General features: G+C 42.3%; 1 protein-coding gene across 2 annotated transcripts in view; it reads left to right on the top strand.

Annotated features, from left to right (window-relative positions):
* PLA2G4A (phospholipase A2 group IVA) overlaps positions 1 to 17,659 on the top strand; it is a 71,198-nt gene that overhangs the window by 49,735 nt on the left and 3,804 nt on the right. For both annotated transcript variants that reach the window (XM_015636328.2, XM_015636329.3), the window contains exons 10-16: positions 2,882 to 3,104; positions 3,738 to 3,852; positions 5,859 to 5,996; positions 6,943 to 7,035; positions 8,381 to 8,452; positions 10,207 to 10,458; positions 15,560 to 15,744. In XM_015636328.2, the coding sequence (XP_015491814.1) occupies positions 2,882 to 3,104; positions 3,738 to 3,852; positions 5,859 to 5,996; positions 6,943 to 7,035; positions 8,381 to 8,452; positions 10,207 to 10,458; positions 15,560 to 15,744 (1,078 nt within the window). The remainder of the gene's footprint in view (positions 1 to 2,881; positions 3,105 to 3,737; positions 3,853 to 5,858; positions 5,997 to 6,942; positions 7,036 to 8,380; positions 8,453 to 10,206; positions 10,459 to 15,559; positions 15,745 to 17,659) is intronic.

Raw genomic sequence — 17,659 nt, 5'->3', positions numbered from 1 at the left:
TATTGATGGGGGAGATCTTACTGTTATCTTCAGTTCCTAATAAGTTTCTAATACCTGTGAAGAAAAGAGATTCTTTTTGGAGATGCCCAGAGAAAGGACAAGGAGTAATTGGATTAACTGTTAGGGAAACTATGTTGCAGTGAGAGTGGCCAAGCACTGTAATGTGTTGAGCCATCCTCACCTGAGTAGGCTGGGGATGGTGTCATCCTCTCAGTCTGACTCAGGCAGTGCTCATGTGAAAGCTGAACTTGACTGAGCACAGCCCTGAGCAGCCTCATCTGACTTAGGCTGGCTCTGCCTTGAGCAGGAGGCCGGAGCAGAGACCTCCAGGATCCTTTCAGACTCACGGGTGAAATTATTCAAATGTTTCAATTCTTTGAGAGAAAAAGACTTGTAATATAAATGAGCATGGAATCTGCCTTGGATTGAGTTTTATCACCTGGTTTAGGTGTAAGGAAGCACATGAATTTTAATTTCACACTCTAACCCCGAAGTTCACTATTGAAGGAGATAATGGTCAGTTCTGTTCCTTGTATGGATTTTTTTGTCAATTATTTCTCATGTGTGAAGCTTGATTCCGCCCTCCCAGACTAGAGGGAAGCTTTCAGAATGCCAGGATGTTTTGAAGTGCCAGAAGTGTCTGTGAACTAGATAGATTCCTCCTTTAGACTGGACTATTAACGGTTGGAACCTGTGTTTTCTATCACTGGTGGTGGGGGCAGATTTATCACTGTCCATTGAGAGAGATGGATGGACTTGTGTCACAGCTGTGAAGAGCAGAAGGTGGATGAAGAGTGGTGGAATAGTGCAATGTGGTGTTAAAACATTCCCTGTGTTTCTAGGGAAGGGTTTGCAATCCCTGCTCAGGACAAATGTCACTCTGCTGGCTATGAGGTCTCTTTTGGGGAAAACCCAGGGGTGAATACATAGTTGATCTAATGTAAACCTACAAAATCTGAGTTAAAATAGCAAGATTATCTGAACTGCTTCAGTCAGAAACAGATTGGAGACAGCTGTGTTTGAACAAATTTGCTTTTACTTTCTGATGTCATCCTTCAGTCTTTCCTTGCTTGATGAATAAATAAATAAATGTACACTTTGGCACTCCCTTTCTTTTTCTTTTTCATGCAGTCTGTCACTTGGGAATAATTCTCTTTTCTTCCTGAAGGGTGGAGAATTCCTTTCCTGGCAGGAGAGGCAGGTTTTTACTTGTCCCCTCAGCTGCATGCGTAGCCTTGGAGCAATGCTTTTCTGCCATCTTGCTTCAACCTTGTACTGACTTCTCCAGCTGCATTCTCCTTTCCTGTGCCCAGGAACTGACGTGGAGCCTGTGGATAGAGTCCTGGCAGCCCATGTGGGACGGGGTTAGTTCTGCTATCAGAGAAATGGCTGGGCATGACCTCAGGACCAGGCTGGCACTGTGTGTGTCTCAGAGCTGTGCCTGGAATAAGGGATGTGTACCTGAGCCAGGTCACTGGGTAAATAATAGTAAATGAGCCTCTCATAGATTAGAAGGGCATGTCTTGAGTCTTGGTGTGGCCTAACCCAAGCAAGTGGAAGCCAGGGCTGCCAGCACGTGTGTCTGAGCTTGATTTGCAGTAAAACTTAACTTGTTTCTCTGTAACAAACTCATGATTTGCCTCTTCCACATCCTCACAGTCAACTAACTCGCTGCAAAGGTTGTAGTTTCTGTGCTTCAGTTTATTATGGAAACATCATATCCTGGAAAGTGGGTCCATATTGAGGCCAGAATCCCCTCAGCCCAGGGCTGAGCCCTCAGCATGGGTGGCAGGAAAGGGTTTGGGATTCTGCCCCTCTGCCCTGTTCAGGTGAGATGCCACCTGCAGAGCTGCCCCAGCCCTGGGGCTCAGCACAGGAAGGATGTGGAGATGCTGGAGAGAGTCCAGAGGAGGCATCAGGATGATCAGAGGGATGGAGCAGCTCTGCTGGGAGGAAAGGCTGGGAGAGCTGGGATTGTTCACCTGGAGAGGAGGAGCTTTGGGTTGACCTCACTGTGACCATGCAGTGCCTGAAGGAGCCAACAGAAAAGATGGAGAGAGACAATTTCAAAGGGATGGAGTGGTAGGACAATGGGAAATGGCTTCCCAGTGGCAGAGAGTAGATTTAGTTGGGATATTGGGAAGAAATTCTTTTCTGTGAAGGTGGTGAGGCCCTGGCACAGTGGCTGCCCCTGGATCCCTGGAAGTGTCTAAGACCAGGTTGGATGGGACTTGGAGCACCCCGGGCTAGTGGAGCATGTTCCTGGAGTGGCTCTTGAGGGGCTTTAAGGTCCCTTTCAACCCAAACCATTCTGGGATTCTGTGATACACTGAGATATTTTAGGAATTTCTCAGTAGTGATAATGAAAAAAGACTGGATGTGGCACTCATTGCCATGGTCTAGTTGTGGTGTCAGGGCATGGGTTGGACTCAACGATCTTGGAGATCTCTTCCAGCCTAGTAATTCTGTTGAATTCTGCTGTTGGAAACTGGAGGGCAGAGAGGTCCCTCTTAGAGGGAGAGAACTGCATGTGTCATAGGACTTCCAGTCTGCCAAACAGCTATGCTAACTGGAGAAACTCCTTTCAGTTTAGGATGTTCTGTTATCCCTTAAACTGAAAAATGAGGACTCTAAATAATTTACTTCATACACATTATGGAAAATGCATCTTGAGTTTTTGATACTATGCATATATTTAGAACAAATTGCTCAGCTTTCTGGGCTTTGAGAAAAAGGAAATGATAATTTCCTGTATAAATGGAGAGTTAATTAACCTGATTTAATAAGTAACTGTGTCAACTCATTTATGAGCATTTTGTAGCTTTCAGGCCGCTGACACCACAGCAGGTTTGAAGCTCACAGAGCCTGTTTGCCATTGCAGGTATATGTCAACTCTGTATTCCCACCCGGATTTCCCAGCCAAGGGCCCAAAGGAGATCAATGAGGAGCTGATGAACTCTGTGAGCCACAACCCCCTGCTACTGCTCACCCCTCAAAAGGTCAAGCGCTACATCGAGGCTCTGTGGAACAAGAAGAGCTCAGGGCAGCCTGTCACCTTCACAGACATCTTTGGGATGCTCATAGGGGAAACGCTGATCCATGATGTGAGTGCTCACTTTTGATGCTGTTAAAGCTGTCAAACTCTTGTATAATTCCCACTGTTACTATTTTTTTGAAATTACCTAAGTGACATTTAATAAAGGGTGCACATTTTACTATAAGAAACAGCATTTGCTTAAAAAAGTCCTAATTTCAACATGAAAGATCCCCTTGATTTTTTTGAAAAAAAGACAACAGGAGAGCTTCATACTGTTGTATTCTATAATTGAAAATTCCTAATTGGCTGAATCAGGCACAAAGACTTCCAGTTCTAATGACTCAGGTGAGCAGCAGTTGGATTTGATCTTGTGGCAAGATTGAAATGTGTCAATAGATTTGCAGATGTGTTTTATACACTTCTGTCCCCCATGAGTGTACACTGATAGTGGGTTTTACACAATTTAAAACTGAAAAAGACACAACACAGCTTTTAGTGGCAGATGTATATAATTCTGTTGCTGAAGGGCTGTTAATGTTTGTGTGAGGTTGTTGAAAGTCCCTGTTCACCAGGGGATGAAAAAAATGCACAGATGTTTAATTTAAATTAGAACCTGACACATTAGTGAAAAACTTTATATAAATGTATCAGCAGGCCTTTACAGGATGTGTTTGGGACCAATGTCTTTCTTTTCCTGCAGAGGATGGACACCACTCTGAGCAATATGAAAGAGAAGGTCAGTAATGCCCAGTGTGCTCTGCCACTCTTCACCTGTCTACATGTCAAACCAGATGTCTCAGAGCTGATGTTTGCAGGTGTGTTCTCAATCTGTGTTGAGTCACTTGTGGCAAGGAGAGAGGTGTGTGGCTGGTTAAAAACCCTTTTTTTTTTAATGCACCTGAGAATAATTGCATCTGACTTCTGGGAATCGGACAGTGATAAGAAGTTACTCAGGGATGGGTGATCACGTATTCAGGTAGGAGTGCCGAGCCAAAGAGAAACCTGGTGACTCCAACAGGGAAAAGATGTTTAAATTAGTATGTCAAACAGGGAAAGGAAGATGTCTCAGTCACCTTCTCTTTTAGAGAAGGGTGAAATGAACAGTTAGACTCAATGATCTTGGAGGCCTTTACCAACTTTAATGGTTTTGTGATTAAAACTGGACAAACAAATAATGCCTCTTTTTCACTTCTTGCCCAGTGTGAAGTGCTGTTGGTAACACAGAAAATCCCTTTTACTTGTATTTATTAGATAGGTTTTAATCCCCTCTGGTAACTTCAGTTGAGAGTGGGTCCAGTTGTGGAAGATGTTATACAAAGATAAGGATGTGTGTATCTATATATAGTTATATACAAGAGTGGAATGGGAAGTGCCAGGTGGTTTGCCTCAGGTTTATACATCATTGTATTTCCTAAAATAGTTATTTGGAGATGTTGCTGTCAAAGTTTTGTTGGAAATGAAAATGAGGAATTGTAAATTAGGCTATTTCATGGGAAAATGTGTCTTGAACTTTGCTACTTAGGAAACTGGTACCTTTTTGTTTGAAAATAGGAATATTTTGGGTTTTAGATGAACTACTTAATTCTATTTCTCAGTTCAGGTTTGCTGTCACTCTGTTTCTGAATACATATATGTTAATTCATGTTTACACAGATAAAAGGAAATATGAAATTCCTGAACTTGGTCTTTAGAGGAATTTCCTTCTGTTCCAGTGAATGTGAAGATTTGTGGGTGATATTTGGAAAATAGGATGTTGTGTTTGACTTAACTCAGCAGATAAGCAGATAAGCATTACCCTGTGAAATTAAACTCCCAGCAGTCATGATTAAATCTTTCCTTTTCAGGACAAGTGTTCACCTCCTGCCCCACATGTCAGCAGGAATATCCTGAGGGTGGATGGCATTCCATGACATGTGGGGATGTTTCAAAGCTGTCTCTTTTGCTGTTCTTTTTCAGAATTCCTTCTGATTTATTTCCAATCAAATCAATCCCTGCTAAAAATAGGGAAGGTGAAATAGATGAATGAGTGAAATGCTAAAAAGAGAAGATATGTTTTGTTTGTTATTTGCTTCCTTTTTGAACTCTCTGATGGAAGCAACTCCACTGGTATCAAAAAAAGTGTTTCCAAGTCAGCTAAGACTGAGTCAGCTAAGGCCATTTTCAAAGGCCTGCATCAATAGAATGCAAATCACTTCTGATATTTTCTGCTAAGATCAGAAAATGCATTTGAACATTTTACTCCATATTTTTCTTGAGCTCTTTGTTCAATAAAATAGACTTTTAAAGATCTTTGGCAATGTTTGAATTGATAAGTTTATCAGCTGCCTCTCACCTTTGCCTTTTGATATTGGATTTCCCAGGAAACTTTAGTTTTGGGTAGAATCCAAATGTCTCTGCTAGAATATTTCACAACCCTTGGCATATTCAATGATTGGTTTTGTGCCACCTCTGTCACTGCTCTCCATATTTTTAGTGGAATTGCATTGAAGGAAAGGCAGCTTGGAGCTGAGACCCACATGTGGCAGGGAATCATGCTGAAGCAGGGGATGAAAACCAGACGTCACTGTGTGTTCCTCATTTGTGATCTCCCCTTTTATACCTCTGCTTTTCCAACCTCATTCTTTTCACCGAAGTTTACTGTGGTAAGAGAGAATGAGGATTCTTTCCCTGCTGATCAAATCACTGACCTTGATTTGATATTCCTAATGGTTATTTGGCTTCCCATTTCACTAAGTTTTCTTTGCATTTCTGTGTTTTCCTTCTCTGTTTCTATTCAGGCTAAGATTTCTGACTGAGCACAGTTTTGTTTCTGACTTTGCAGACTGGGTGGAATTCAGTCCATATGAAATTGGAATGGCCAAGTATGGTACTTTCATGTCTCCTGATTTGTTTGGAAGCAAGTTTTTTATGGGGACAGTGGTGAAGAAATACGCCGAAAATCCCTTGCATTTCCTGATGGGTGAGTATGTGACAGAAAGAGGCTTAAAAATACAAGCAATTTCAGTAGTTCATGGACTTTAAATGCAGTCACACAAAATGTGAGACAAGAAGTTGGCGCTCCCCTGGAGAGCTTCATCATAGGCCAGGCACTTTCCCTCACAGTGAGAAAAGTGTCTCTCCCAGAAACCCTTTGGTGTTACATGTTAAACTGTTGCACCCCACAGGCGTTCTTCCCCATCACTCCATCCTGTTACATATCCAAGTTTTCCCCGCCCCTCTCCTATCCTATATAAACCCTAGTTTTTCCCCATTTGAGTGGAGCTTCTGTGCTAGCCCCCTTTGCAGAGGGCCCTGTACTAATAAAGGCTGATCTCTCTGTGGAATTGCTAGCCAGAGCTCTAGCTAGAGAGCTCTAGTCCTTTCTTCCCTGCGTCGCCTGGGAGAGAGCTGCTGCCGAGCCGGACACCTTTTGCAAGGCCAGGAGAAGGACGTGCCTGTGCCTCTGAGAGCCGTCCTTCTCAGGACGCATTTTCAGGAAGGTCGTGACACCCCAACATCCACCCTGCTGCGGCAAGTGGCGCCCAACGTGGGGCACTCAAACAGTCCCTGAAGAAGTGTCCGCCTGTTAGTTCTCACTGTGGTGTGTGCCGCTGTTGGAGCTGCCACCCCCTGAGGAGAACCCCTTGCGTTTTAGCTAGGGGCAATCTGAAAGGAGCTCTCAGTTCGTTGGAAGACATTAATTTCAAAGATTTCAGAGATATGTATGGATTTGCATTGTTTATTTGTTTCTTATTTCCATGGGTTTCTGTTCTGATTTGGACATCTGAGCTTATGACTTGGCCTGCTCCAAACTCAGAGGCGTGTTCAGAGGGCAAACAACTGCTTAAATAGTGCTTATTAAAATACATGGAGTTCATTTTCCTTTTGCCAAGCACCATTCACTGTTTTTTTTTTTCCTCTTTCAGGTGTCTGGGGCAGTGCATTTTCAATCTTATTTAACAGAGTCCTTGGTGTCTCCAATTCTCAGAATAAAGGGCCCACCATGGAAGAAGAACTAGGTACCATTAGTAAATAATTCCATTATGCAGAGAAATTACTAGGAAGATTCTCCCTCTGTGAAAGGATGGCACTGCTGGTAGTCATTTAAGAATGTGGAATTAATTACCTTTAGTTGCTGGCACTGCTGGATGCTACTGATGTGGGGAATGAGCGTTGGGAACTTTCTTTCAATTTTGTTTCTGGTCAGTCATAACTGCTGAAAGTCACATGCATCTATCCAGCTCTTTTCTGGTAGTTAATAGAATCCTATCTTTATGTTGTGTAATTTTTGGAGAGCAGAAGCTGACAAGCATTTGATAGTTACTTGTGTAGTCTCTTGACATTGGGCTGTGTTATTAAAGGGATTAGCAGAAAGCACCTGAACGTTCTTATCTCTGGGTTGTTAAATTGCTCCATTCTAATCAAAGCCTGTTGGTGTCTGATCCTTTGCTTGCAAATTGATTGCAAATTTAGTTTCACTCCTGGCACACAAATGGCAAGATGACTGTAAAGAAACAGATGTGGCTTGGTTTGGATGGACTTTATCAAATTTTATTTGAGAATGTAGTTAATGATTAAAGGGTTTTTATGTTTTTGTTTCCTATTGAGAAGGCAGCATTACAGGGGAAGATCTGACCAATAAATAAATTGTCCTAGACAGCCAGATCTTTCTGAAGAGCAAGAAGAGAAAATGTAGATTGAGATAGTTTTTAAATAATAACCTCTGTCTGCCTCCTAATGGATAGAATTCAGCTGTTTGATAATCTCTTCTTTATGGGTAAGAATGAGACCTTCAGGTTCCTATTTCTGATACAACCCATGAGTGTTAACACCTCCTCACAGAGGATCCCTATCAATAAATGTGATCATGGAAAAGTCTGCTTTTGAAAGATAGTGAGACATAAAATGTTATCTGTCATCTGTGACTCGTTTCACATATAATTTAAAAAATATTCTTTGAAGTGGGATCAGATGTAAAAATACTCACATGACTTGAACCACAGTTTGGACCAGAGCTGGAGATATCCCAGTGCCACCCTGGCACCACTGTAATGTTTTCCTAGTTCAATAAGAGCTACTGAGAGGACAGAAACTAAACATCTACATTTTAATGAAGGTGAATAAGGTGTGTCAGGTATATGATGTAGAGGGGAGTGGGAGGTACTGTTTTAGGGTTACATTTTCTTTTTCAGCCCAAAAATTGCAGGTTAAATCCAATACCTGCTGCTCACATTCTAATGTCCACAGCTCTATTTTCTATTACAAAGATGATGAAAATTTTATGACTCAGATTGTTTTGAAATTCTTAACTGTTCTGCCAGTTAAACCCCAGAAGTTTAAAGGAATTTATATTTCTTTCAACAGAAAATATTAGGCTAAAGCACCTTGTGAGCAACGACAGCTCAGACAGTGAAGATGAATCACAGCATCCAAAAGGTAAGAAAATGCTCAGATTTCATTTCATCATTTCCTTTTTCCATCAGCTGTGGTGTGCCTCAGCAAAATAGAGAACAAAAGACCCCAGGAGGCTCCGGGCTTCACTTCATGTCTCCTGCTCAAGCTAATCATCAGGTGATTTTCTCACACGTGTCTGGAATTCCACATAAATGTGGAAACACCAAAAACGTTGTTTGCTGGGCCAGAGCTCTCCAGAAGTCCGTTTCCAGGAAACTGCTGAGCTCAGAGGCACCTAGGAATTGCTGCCAGCCCCCTAAACCAACACTATCCATTGTTTTCAAGGGTTTCCTGATCCAATATTTACCTGAGAATGGTTTAATGTGTATTTCCAACATTCACAGGTGTCTTCTAGGACCTTTACAAATGCCATCTGATACAGGAAATTCCTCATGCATGGCACAATGTTTGTAACAATGCCCAAATCCAGGTGCCCAGAAGAGGCACAACCAAAAGGGAATGTTGGGCAGTGGGAAGAAAAGTTTATTTACAATTATCTCTAATTACCTAAAGTACCTGGAGATTTCTGGTGTCTTAGTCAGCTTTCTGTATTTGATGATATTTTTGGGATGATTTTCACCTGCAAAAATCTGGTTTTATTTTTAACAAGTGGAACAAAGATGGGAATGCAGCTGTTTATGATTTCAGTATCTACAGAAGAAAAGAAAATCCTGTGTGGTGAGACAGTGAATTATGTCATTAGCTCAGCTCAGTGATTGCCTCTTCAAGTCCCCTTATGTGTAAAACCGTAGGTGGTACCAGGTTTTGTGTTTATTTGTGGATTTCCTGTTTAGACACTACAGCCAGCACCAAACACACTTCTCTCCTAGTTTGTAGCCATAGTGAACAACCAACAAATCTGGGACTGTAAACACTTGGAAATCCTTCTCACTTCATAGAATGTTATTGGAGAGATGTTGGACTTCTCTGATGCTTGTTTTCTCTCTACTTATATAAAGCTCAGCTCTTATAAAGCTTGGGTTAAAGAGGCAAGTTAAAAGCTGGATTTAAAGTATGAAGGTTGAGTCTGAATTATTTTCTTATCCAAAACACCCCAAAAAGTCAAGTTTTGACAGGTAAATGAATGCAGGGTGGTGCCAGTCCAGGTAATTTTTACTGCAAGCTCCAACTGCTGACATCTAAGTCTGGATCTTTCATTGTACTCTCTAGTTAATTAAAGCCATATATTAATTGTAGTTTACAGTTTACTGTAATGATAATGTCAGGTATTTTATAATTCCTATGCTATAACATTATCTTTTATGCAGACTAACTCTGCTTTCTTGAGGAAAGCTGGATTTGTAATAGGCAGGAAAGATGGAGAAGGCTGTCAATGTACATCTAGATGAATTTATGTCTACATCAAGTGTGGATCATATTAGCTCAGGTCTGTCCCTGAGCCCGGCAGAGCTTACAGAGAAAGCCCTCAGACTAATTAAGTCTTGCTCAGGTCATCTAATATTCCCAGTCTATTTTCCTGATGAACACATCCACACTATTGTGGTGTAAATGAAAGGTTTCACAGGGCTGTGAAGTTGAAAGAATGGATTCTCTGCACTCCTCTGAAATCACTGTGGCAAAGCTCCATCATCCAGCCCCTGGCTTGTTGAAAGAAGTTTTGTATTTTCGAAAGTCCTTTATTTTATAGCCCTGAAATGCTGAGGTAACACTTTCTATGTTTAAATACCTGTTTATATAAATGTTTCAATGCTGGGTGTTTTCTATTTTGTGTGCAGGCACTGAGGGCGCTGAGGCAAAGCGGGAGTGCCGGGAGAGGCTGCAGGAGAGCAGCCAGGAGAGCTGGGTGCAGCGCATGCTGATGGCCCTGGTGGGGGACAGCGCCCTGTTCAACACGCGCGAGGGCCGTGCTGGCAAGGTGCACAACTTCATGCTGGGGCTCAACCTCAACAGCTGCTACCCCCTTTCCCCTCTGGCAGAGCTGCTTACCCAGGAGTCCCTGGAAGAGGAGGAGCCAGCAGCAGTCGCAGGTCAGTTCCCAGAACACTGGTGCTGTGTTTGGTTTTTAATTAAGCCAGAGGCAGCCAGCAGTTCCTGGCGTGGTAACATCACACCAGGAGGGTCACAACAGCACCATGGGGACTGTAGAGCTTATGAGGGGACTGGGAGGCTCAAAGGGCATCACACAGTGACTTCTGTCTGCTCCCTGCCCTGTCCCTTGACACAGCATGTGAAACAGCCACTAGAGGGACAGTGGCTCTTCGTTTGGCAGAAGGGGTCCAAACTGCTTTTCTGTATGGTGCCCTTTGTTACATCCACTTTCTCACTGTCTTTGTCTTCTCAAAGGGTATCCAGGTTTTTCCTTGGTTCTTAATAATTCTAAGCCTGCTGGTGGAAATTAAATCTTTCCTTGTTCTCCTGCAGGGCTTCCCTGTTGCAAAACCTTTTTAGCTCATCTGCTGTCTTTGTCTTTTGAAAAACCCCTGGAGGCAACACACTTCTTCACTTGTAGGATCGCAGAATCAGTGAATTTTAGAAGGGATCCACCAGGATCATGGAGTCCAACCACTGGCCCTGCCCAGACACCCCAACAGTCCCACCCTGTGCATCCCTGAGAGTGTTGTCCAAAAGCTCCTGGAGCTCTGGCAGTCTTGCGTCTGTCATTCACAGTCATTCACAGGGGAACCTGGCCACTCTCTAGAGGAAGAACCTTTCCCTAAGCTGCAGCCTGACCCTGCCCTGACACAGCTGATAGATTCTTACTTTGCTGACACCATGTTCTTCCCAGTGTGAATCCACCTGACAAACCACTCCCATTCCATGGTCCCTGATATGCAGGTGCATCCACATTTCATATTGGCTTAAGCAAGAGTGCAGATAGATGATAAGAATTTCAAAAAAATATGCATTTGCAAAAGAAGTTCAAAGTCTTCCCCTACTCCATGAGGGATGTGGTGTGTGGGACAGTAGCTGTGAAGAATAATTGCATTAGGTTAGGATTTTGGAGCCTTTGCCTTAGTGTTCACTGCAATCTGCTCAGTGAAAGGTAGTTCATTTCTTAGTGTTCTTCTGGCACTGGAAGTGTCCAAGACCAGGCTGGACAGAGCTGGGAGCAGCCTGGGATAGTGGAAGGCATCTCTGCCCATGGCAGGGGTGGCACTGAGCAGTTTCAAGGTCCCTTCCATCCCATCCCATCCCATCCCATCCCATCCCATCCCATCCCATCCCATCCCATCCCATCCCATCCCATCCCATGATTCTGTGATCCATCAAGCAAAGAACAACTACAGCTCTCTGAAGGGGGTGTTCCTTCCAGGATGTTCCTCACAGCACAGTCCTACCAACCATCCCTGGTGACAGCACATTCTCCTCAGCACTCATTTCCTATTCAGGGGAAGGAGATTGTCCCAACCCCTCATTAAACAACAGTAAATACCAGATGTCATTTAAAAGCTTAAGTAGCAGCCATACTCTAATGTGTATTTGTTAATGTAACAAATCCCTTGCAGGGCTTGAAGAGTAATTTCCATCTGGATTCCACTTTCTAAATATTTCTGTCATCTCAGAGGTGTTTACAACTGGGTAGTCTTAATATTTATAGTACTTAGAAAAAGAGGCAGGAAAGTGGGTAGGAAATTTATGGTTGGAAAAAATGACAGTTGATGAGAATTTTGCATAATTAAGACACGTGGATAGTCTTCTGAATGAACTATCAACTTCCTGGGATTTGATTTAGATGGAAACAAAATGCTGGTTTGACAGAGCACCTCTGACACAATTACTTAGGATTGCCTGAAACTTCTGTGGGTTAACATGGGAAAAGTTTGATATGACTGCAGTTTTTTGCTGTTAGCCAGAGCCCACATTCATAAACCTGCAGTAACAACTCAGATCTGACAACTGTGAGTGGTTGCAGTATAGTCAAGAATAGTTAAAATCCCCTTGAAATGTCAGTAGTTAAAATAAAATGTAGTCATTCAGTAATGTGATGAGTATCCACATTTTAGTGCTGTGAGTTTTCCTAATACATGGAAGAGCTGAGGAGCCCAGAGGCACAGATAAAAGGAGACTGTGGTGTAAAATTTAAATCCTTAGATTACTGTGGCACTGCATGCATTTAAGTTGTGCATATTTATTCCTAACACTGGCAGTTTACCTGTCAGCTTGAGTGCAGAGAGAAGTCCATATTGCTTTAAGACTTACTCTCCTTTATTTCCAGACACTCCAAAGGAGAAATAAGTGAATCAAAAAGGATATCAATAATACTTTCCATCTCCAGTTGTCCCAAACCCTCTGCAGAGGATGAACTGTGGCTGACCTGAGGCAATCTTACAGTCATTACTGAGGATTGAATTTAGGCTCTGCAGTGCCTGCAGCAGAGATCCCAGCTGTTTGGTCTGGAAGTAAAACCCTTGGCTTTGCTTTTCCACAGATTCTATTTGTGGAGATAATGCTAAGCATTTTCTTATTTCATCAGGAATGATTTCATTGTGAACTCAGAGTTGTTCTGTTTCTTTTCTTGGTGTTACAACACACCAGAACAATTTGAGAAGATGCCAAGTGCATAACAATGGGGAAAAATAACCCCTAATCTCTGCTTCCTTATTTCAGTATTTATGGAAACAGTTGTAGTAGAAGGACGTCAGTAGCAAATGCCCTTCTCCTCATTTCACTGGAGCTGCCATCTGTGGAAGATGTGGTCTCTAGGACATGCCCTCTTTATGATTTCCTAACAAATATCTGTCTGTGTATCCCATTGCTGGGACTGAGCTGGCTAAACATAGAGCTGGACTAGTAAACACAGACCCACAGATTTGTTACGTCTGGAAAAGACCTTTAAGATCATCATATCCAACCATCAACCCAGCACTGCCACTAAATCCTGTCCTCAACTGCCACATCCTCCCATTTTCTCCCAGCTTGCTGTTTGATGGGCTGAAAGGTGCTGGAATAGGAATGCATCTTTCCTAAAAGGCTGAAAATTCATGTTCCAGGTTGGGATTCCGGGATTCTATAAAGACTGTGATTACTGAAACCCACTTAGATGGCTGTTATAAATTTATTGACAATATTAAGATGTTTTCTCCGTTAAAATATAGTGATTTTATTTTGATAAATTTGCTTATAAGGTCATATGGACTGTAAGCAATAGGATTCATCTCGTTCTTCAGTGTTGGGAGGAAGTTTGTGTGGCAGTAATAATAATCCCATCACAAACACTGTTATAGATGATGCTGTTCTTGATTAAAGGATCTTTGAAATTTATTTTTTGTAACTTAAGAAAAGACAAAACCTGAACAAATATATTTTTGCAATTCCTTAGAAGTTCTAGTGAGAGCAAGGGTTAAATTATGTTTAACATGTCTTTGAACAAGAAGAAGAAAACCAAATTGGTCTACGTGTGCTAAAGTGAACTGTAGTCAGTGTGGGTTTTTTACTGTTTTTTTTAAATTGTGATGAATTTGATAAATACTGATATATTTTCATTCATTTATGCTAATTCATGATTATTAAATATATCTGCTTCTAAAATAGGTTTATAAACACACATAGCCCTTTAGCAATAGGCAATGATTTAGAAATGTTCTTTCCTTTAGAAATCAAGGCAAATAGTAGGGAAATGGTGCCTCATTACTTAGAAAAAGGTCCTCTTGTAAATAGCAACAGAAAAAAAAAAAGGAATTTGTTTTAAGATTTTGTTTGTTGCTCACAACATGATGTTCCTGAAATGACAGGGACAAGAGTAAGAATTATTTTTGATGGATTTTATTTGCTTAAAAAATACCTTTTTTTTCCCCTTTTCAGATTACTATCATTGTCAATAAGTAGGTGCCAGGAAATTCAATTGTAGCAGAAATAATTATATTTTTCTATCCAGCATTCCTTACATTACACTGCCCTCTACAGATATGAGCATTAGATCTTTGTTAAAAAGCAAAACCATGCACTGGAAATATTTGTAAGGCCTGGAACAAGAAAAGACTGTGAGGGGAAAAGTTTTAAGTACAGCAGGGATAGTTTAGTAGTATCCACAGACTTTCATTTTCTGGTATCCATAGTGTGTGAAGACACACAGGAAAAATGATTGGTTTTTCCTGAGCTGCACCCAAGGGAATGTTTGAGTTAGAGGAAACATCAGGTAGGGCTTAGAGAGAAGAGCAGTGGATACCACACTGGCACAGCACCAGCAGCAAGTGGCTGACAGGGAATTCTGTCCAGTGCCTAAGTTATAGATATGGGTCACTAATTCTTTTTGTTCCTGGGAGACTGATGAGTGTGAGGTCATTAGGTCTGGTGCAGGTTTGAAAACAAGACCTGATAGTCCCAATTTAATGAGCAGAACCAGACACGGACGAGAGTCATGGGAGGGCAGAGCCACATTAAGGATTTTTGGACAAATTTGGGAGAGCTGGGAATAATGTGGGGTTGGGAGGGAACCTAGGAGAATAGGTTTGGGCAGGTGTTATAGGACACTGAGGGAACCACAGAATATTAGGGTTGGAAGATCTCTGGAGATCACCCAGACCAGCCCCCTGCCCAGGCAGGGTTACCCAGAGCAGGTGACACAGGGGCACATCCAGGTGGGTTTGGGATGTTTCCAGAGAGTTCTGTGCCCTTCCTGGGCGGCTGTTCCAGGGCTCTGCACCCTTCAAGGAAAGGAGTTCTTCCTTGTGTTGAGGTGGAACTTGTGCTTTGGTTTATGGCCATTGCTCCTCATCCTGTCACTGGCACCACTGAACAGAGTCTGGGACCATCTTGTGACACCCCTGATGTCTCTGAATATCCCATAAACTTTTTCCTTTGTGTATTGATTGTTTGGGATGATGAAGTGAGGGTGGGAGGGCTGGGATCAAACCTGGGTGTTTGTCCCTTTTGGTTCACCTCAAGCCACCTCTGGGTCTGCCTCTTGCACTTGGCCTCCTGAGGGCCCTTCTAGTTCTGGCTTTTCACCTCATTTTCCAGTTTTTAAGAGTTTTAGTTACACTTGAATTCATGGTGTGTTTACCTGGGATACACTCTGCAGTTCAAATTCCATGCTCTCTCCAGAACTAAGGGAGACACTGGAAAGCTCATGAGAGCCTCAGTTCTTAAGTCAGATGTCCCTGCTTGGTTTTCCTGTGTTCCATGCAGATCCTGATGAGTTTGAGAGGATCTATGAGCCCCTGGATGTGAAGAGCAAGAAGATCCACATCGTGGACAGTGGGCTGACCTTTAACCTGCCCTACCCCCTCATCCTAAGGCCCCAAAGAGGAGTGGATCTCATCATCTCCTTTGATTTCTCAGCCAGGCCCAGTGACTCCAGCCCTCCTTTCAAAGTAAGTGACACAGGCCCTTCCTTTCCTGGGTTCAGGAGTTTAAGGTGACTCAGTTCTATCCCACATGGTCCCAGAAAGGCCTACAGCTTTTTGTATCTACAGCTCTGGAATATTTCTTTCCACATCAAGGCAGAATATTGCCCTGTGCCTCAGTTCCTGTTTACATGCCTTCCATGAGGCAACTGGCACAAAGAGGGATAATGACATTCCTTTGAAGCAGGAGCTTGGTTGTTTTTATGGAAGTTTTGCTTTGGCACTGATTGCAGAGTTTTATTTTCTGTCAGAATTAAACAATTAAGTCATTTTCCCTGCTGTACTCTCCCTCTGCCCAGCTGCTGTCCTCTGTGTGCTGTGATGTAAATGGATGCTTTCATGTCATCATCTTGCAGAAATGCATCATCTCAGGATTGCTAAATAACCTTTGGGAATCAGTGCTAACTGTTCATTTACATCTCACCAGGATAATCCCAGCACTGGTTTAAGTGGGACTCTTAAATCCATCCAGAACAGAGCAAAGCAGCAACAGGAAAACAGGGAGCAAGTGCCATGGCTGCCATGCAGAGGTGCAGAAAGCACAGCTGTCAGTCTGTATAACCTGCAGGTCACAGAGCTCCAACTGATCCCAAAGCCTTTACATGGATCATTCTGGAAACAAACATGGATCATTTTGGAAACAGTTACAGAAAAACTAGCACTTCAGAGACTTCTGTGAGGTTCTCACTTTGTGCTGTGGTTTAGTGGGCATGGCAGGATTTGGTGGATCTGTGTGATCTTGGAGGTGTTTTTGAATGTTAGTGATTCTACCATCCTCAAAAATGAGGCTTTATTTATTTCAAACCCAAATGGATTTTTAAAATAATTTTTAAGGGAACTCAGGAAACATTCCTGTTTGAGAAACAACTGGCATTCCTTGTTGCTTTACAGATTAATTTCAGTTAGAACAAACAGAAAATTCTTTTCCTTCACCTGCCATGGAGTGACAAAACCCCCAGAAAAACATTAGAAAATAACAGCAGTAGCAAAATGAGTTTGAGATGAGTGCTGCCAACTGTAAAGCCAAATTACAGGAGAATAAAATGGAGAAATTTCTGTAATCTCTAGGTCTCTTGGGGCTACTGTAGAGAATAGAGCACTGAGAAGACTTCTAGTGCTTGAGATCCTTTGTTTTCACTTAAATGACTGAATCCCAGAGTCTGTTTTCCTTTAATATTCTATTTGCATAAGAATGTATCTCCTTTTTTTGTGAAGTATTTGCCCCAGCAGCCAAATTTGCTGATACAGCACTGCTATTGTCTCTGAAACATCTTTTTCCTCCCTTTTTTAACATTCCACAGGTGGAGTCTGTGCAAAAGGCTGTATATGGTCACCCCTGCTACCCTTAGCGTTCTGTCTTTGTCAGCTGCAATTTTCTGAGTTGTTTTGGGGAACATAGATTTATTAGCAGTCAGGTGGCATCCTGAAGGTTTTTCTCTAAACTGTGATTTTCAAAAGGCAAAAGATTCCTTAACCCAGTAAAAAATGGTGGGAAAATTAGATGGTGCCTCAGGTTTTCCAGAAGCCTTTGTTGAAGGGAATGGTCCATTGTTTACGGAGCACAAGTAGATGTGTGCTGAGTCAGACACAGGTGTATTCCTGAGGCAGAGGACAGGAACAGGAACCAGTTCTGTCCCATTGATGCATTGCAAAGGGAAAATGCCACTTTAGAAGTGGGTCTGTATCTATGGTAGCACTCTAATATTTTACTCCATTGGGAAATTAGCCAGCTGAACTCAATGACTCGAGCCTTGGTTTACCATTTTACACCCACTATCTCCTAATCTCTTGCGTATCCAAAACAGTCGTCCAAAGAAGGGTCCTATTTCATTTAAAACCAAGATTAAAGATGTTTGACCTTCCCTCTCCTCCCTCTCACACA

Source organism: Parus major, chromosome 8 (genome assembly GCF_001522545.3).
Source record: "Parus major isolate Abel chromosome 8, Parus_major1.1, whole genome shotgun sequence".
NCBI classification, from domain to species: Eukaryota; Metazoa; Chordata; class Aves; order Passeriformes; family Paridae; genus Parus; species Parus major.
Note: the sequence above shows the minus strand (reverse complement) of the source record. Positions and strands in the feature narration are given on the sequence as shown.